This window comes from Apteryx rowi, unplaced genomic scaffold (assembly GCF_003343035.1).
Source record: "Apteryx rowi isolate R43461 unplaced genomic scaffold, aptRow1 scaffold_62, whole genome shotgun sequence".
NCBI lineage: Eukaryota > Metazoa > Chordata > Aves > Apterygiformes > Apterygidae > Apteryx > Apteryx rowi.
Window position 1 is genome coordinate 348405 of NW_020450894.1, and position 2862 is coordinate 351266.

General features: G+C 45.9%; 1 protein-coding gene across 4 annotated transcripts in view; it reads left to right on the plus strand.

The window, feature by feature from the left end:
• The first annotated feature begins 2539 nt into the window (after positions 1-2539).
• WASHC3 (WASH complex subunit 3) overlaps positions 2540-2862 on the plus strand; it is an 18273-nt gene continuing 17950 nt past the window's right edge. For 2 of the 4 annotated variants that reach the window (XM_026083893.1, XM_026083895.1), the window contains exon 1: positions 2540-2724. In XM_026083893.1, coding sequence (XP_025939678.1) covers positions 2674-2724 — 51 coding nt within the window. In that variant the 5' untranslated portion in view covers positions 2540-2673. The remainder of the gene's footprint in view (positions 2725-2862) is intronic. The other 2 variants (XM_026083894.1, XM_026083892.1) reach the window with 2 other exon arrangements.

A 2862-nucleotide genomic window follows, 5' to 3' on the forward strand; every position in this document is an offset into this window, starting at 1 on the left:
ATTTCAGGATCTTTAGTTGCTTAGCTTAAATTCTCCAAAACATAGCCCAGATATCAGGACTGAGTATTCTGTGCTCACGATGAGCACTCCAAAGGTTAGCTTCTTTTCTGAATTATTTTTGTCTAACCTGTGAATAAACTCTGAGAGTCAATGACAGTTTTCACAGAAGAACAGATGCAATCTGCATGTACTGTTGGAGCTGGGGTTTACTTAAAACTGTTAGTGTGCCTAATGCTCTATTTGGAGCCATGTGTTTGAGGCTTTAGAGGCAATTTCTCATCCTTCATTCATACTTAATCCACCACGGGATTAGATGCATGATCTACCTGTAACTGCCATTCCTGAATCTTCTAGAGGCAATGTCCTAAAATGTTTAATCCCTTCTTCTTTGATCCTAACCAGCTGGCTGGCTGATCAGTCCCAAGGAATACAGACAGCTTAGCTCATAAAAGACCCGTTGAAGATGCGGAAACCAAATTATTTAATACAAGAGAGGGGTCAAACATACTTTCTGTTCAATTCACAATCTCTTGTATATAACTGTGTATAAATGTATATATCACATTCAAAATCTTATGAGCACAGATGGCAGAAGCAGTTAACAGTGCCAGAAGATCAGGTCCCCTTCCTAAGCTTTTACTGTGACTATCAGAGTTTCAGCCAGCAAAATAGCTATCTCAATGTATTTTTAAAGTTACAGATCAGATGCGCATCCAGCAAAGGAGTGTTTCTTTCTGTTGCTGTTCTCCTGAAATGCCAAGGGTGAAGTTGTATGAGATGGCAGAATTATCTGTATTTTGCTACTTCCTGAAAGGAAAGTCTCACTTTCCTTAACACTGCCCCTCCCTTATACACAGACTCTCGTGTTCAATGCACACTTCGGCTGATTCAACTCAACTCATTACCCAAGCAGAAAACTCCCTCCGCTAAGGTCAGTTGTCTGCCAGGATGGCAATTTGAATTGCCTCAAGGGAGGGTTCACCAAGAACTAGAGCTGACAAATGGTAAACTGAGTGCACAAGCTGGCAGTGAGGGCTGAGAGGGAGCTGGAAAAGCCTTTTGGATGAAGCGAACCATTAGAGTGGTTCAAGCCATCTTCATATTGGGACCCCACATCTAAATGGTCTGATTAGTGCTCTGAAATTAGCCCCAGTGGAAAATAATATGAGCAACCTCAAAGATAAAAAAGAGGTTAGTTGTTTTACAGCTAGGGAATTCTTCTGGGTGAACACTTGGAAACCTACTGACTATTCCCACTTTCCTTGGAGTCTGATACACCTGTTTCTTTAGCCGAGAGAAACAGAGTAGACCTTCCTATAACCTAAACATGAGAGCAAATAGAAAGCAGTGATAGGTGTTGCTGAACAAAACAAAACATTACCATATGTCAGTACAGGAAGCACATGTACATCCACATCGAAGGCATATTTAGAAAATACTAACATTACTGTATGGTGAAGAACTTTTCTTTAATGAATGACCTGCTTCATTATTATTATTACTGATTATTACTGATATTTTTCTGCTTAAGCTGGCTGTGATCCCCTATTGTTTTAATGATATTATGAATTTTCTATTATGTCTTTATTCTCATATCATGTGCTTTTAAAACACTTTCCTACCCATTGTTTCCCTGTTATTAGGGGAAACCCTATCATTCACCTTGTCTGGGTACACTTGTTATTGCAAAATCACCAAAGTGAGCATTCAGCCAAATTTAATGAGAAATCTTCTCATTTTAAATATCCCATCAAAACCAAACAAATAAAAGACAAGTGAGAGATATTGCTATTTCAGAAACTTGTTCAGGCTAAACAATACTTGTTTAGTAAAGGCCAGTTACAGCCAGCTTTCCAAACAGATTTCATCGATGTTTTCAATATATTTTTATTAAAAAACAGGCTAGGAAAAGATTCTTCACATTATAAAAGCTGCTATCTTGAAATGACTATAGAAACAGCAGCTTCAAGAACCTAAGAGCAATGAAGTCTTGGTAATCAGAAAAATCGTCAACCCATCTGTCCCCATTTTTCCTCTCCTAACATAACAAACACATGCTATAGGTAATGCTTTGCTTTCATACGTTGAAGGACCTATATAAAACCACAGCGAGGCTGCTGAATGGTGAGGATATATTTCGTAAATTCTGAATATATCCATGAGAGGCCTGGTACAATACTGGAAAACACCAAGGAAGAACACTGATCATATTTGAATGAAACTATCCGTTTATAAATACGACCAGAAAGACGACCGTTGTTTTCAGACAGGCCGGTGCAATAGCGCCCGTGGCAGCGTGAGCCGGGGGACCCGCCGCGACGGGGCCGCAACAGGGGCCCTTTGCTACATGCACTAGAAAAACAAGGGCGAACGCGGCACCGCGGCGCCTCAGGCGCGTTACAAAGCCGCGGCAGAAGGCGGGGAGAGCTGCGCCCTGCAGCCGCCTCCGCCATGGTTCCTCCCGCCCGCTCGGACTACACTTCCCATGATGCATTGTGGCAGCGGCCGGGGCGCTGCACATGCGCACGCCTGCCAGCCCCCCCCGGACCGGACCCGACCGGACTCCTCGGGCGGGTTTGTTTCCGGGCAGAGGTCAGAGGTCCCGTACGGAGCGCTAGGGGCTTCTGGGGTGCGCCGGGCGTGTGCGCCGTCCCTCGACCGCACTGCGGGGCGATGGATGAGGACGGGCTGCCCATCGTGGGCTCCGGCATTGACCTCACCAAGGTACGGGGCGCGGGCCGCCGCGGAGGCCGGAGCTGGCCCGGCCGGGCCGCGGCTGCTCTGGCCCTGGTGCTGGGCGAGCCCCGTCTCCCCGCCGCCGCCTCCCGCCGCCGCAGGCCCCGGAGGGGGGAGGGGGACTTC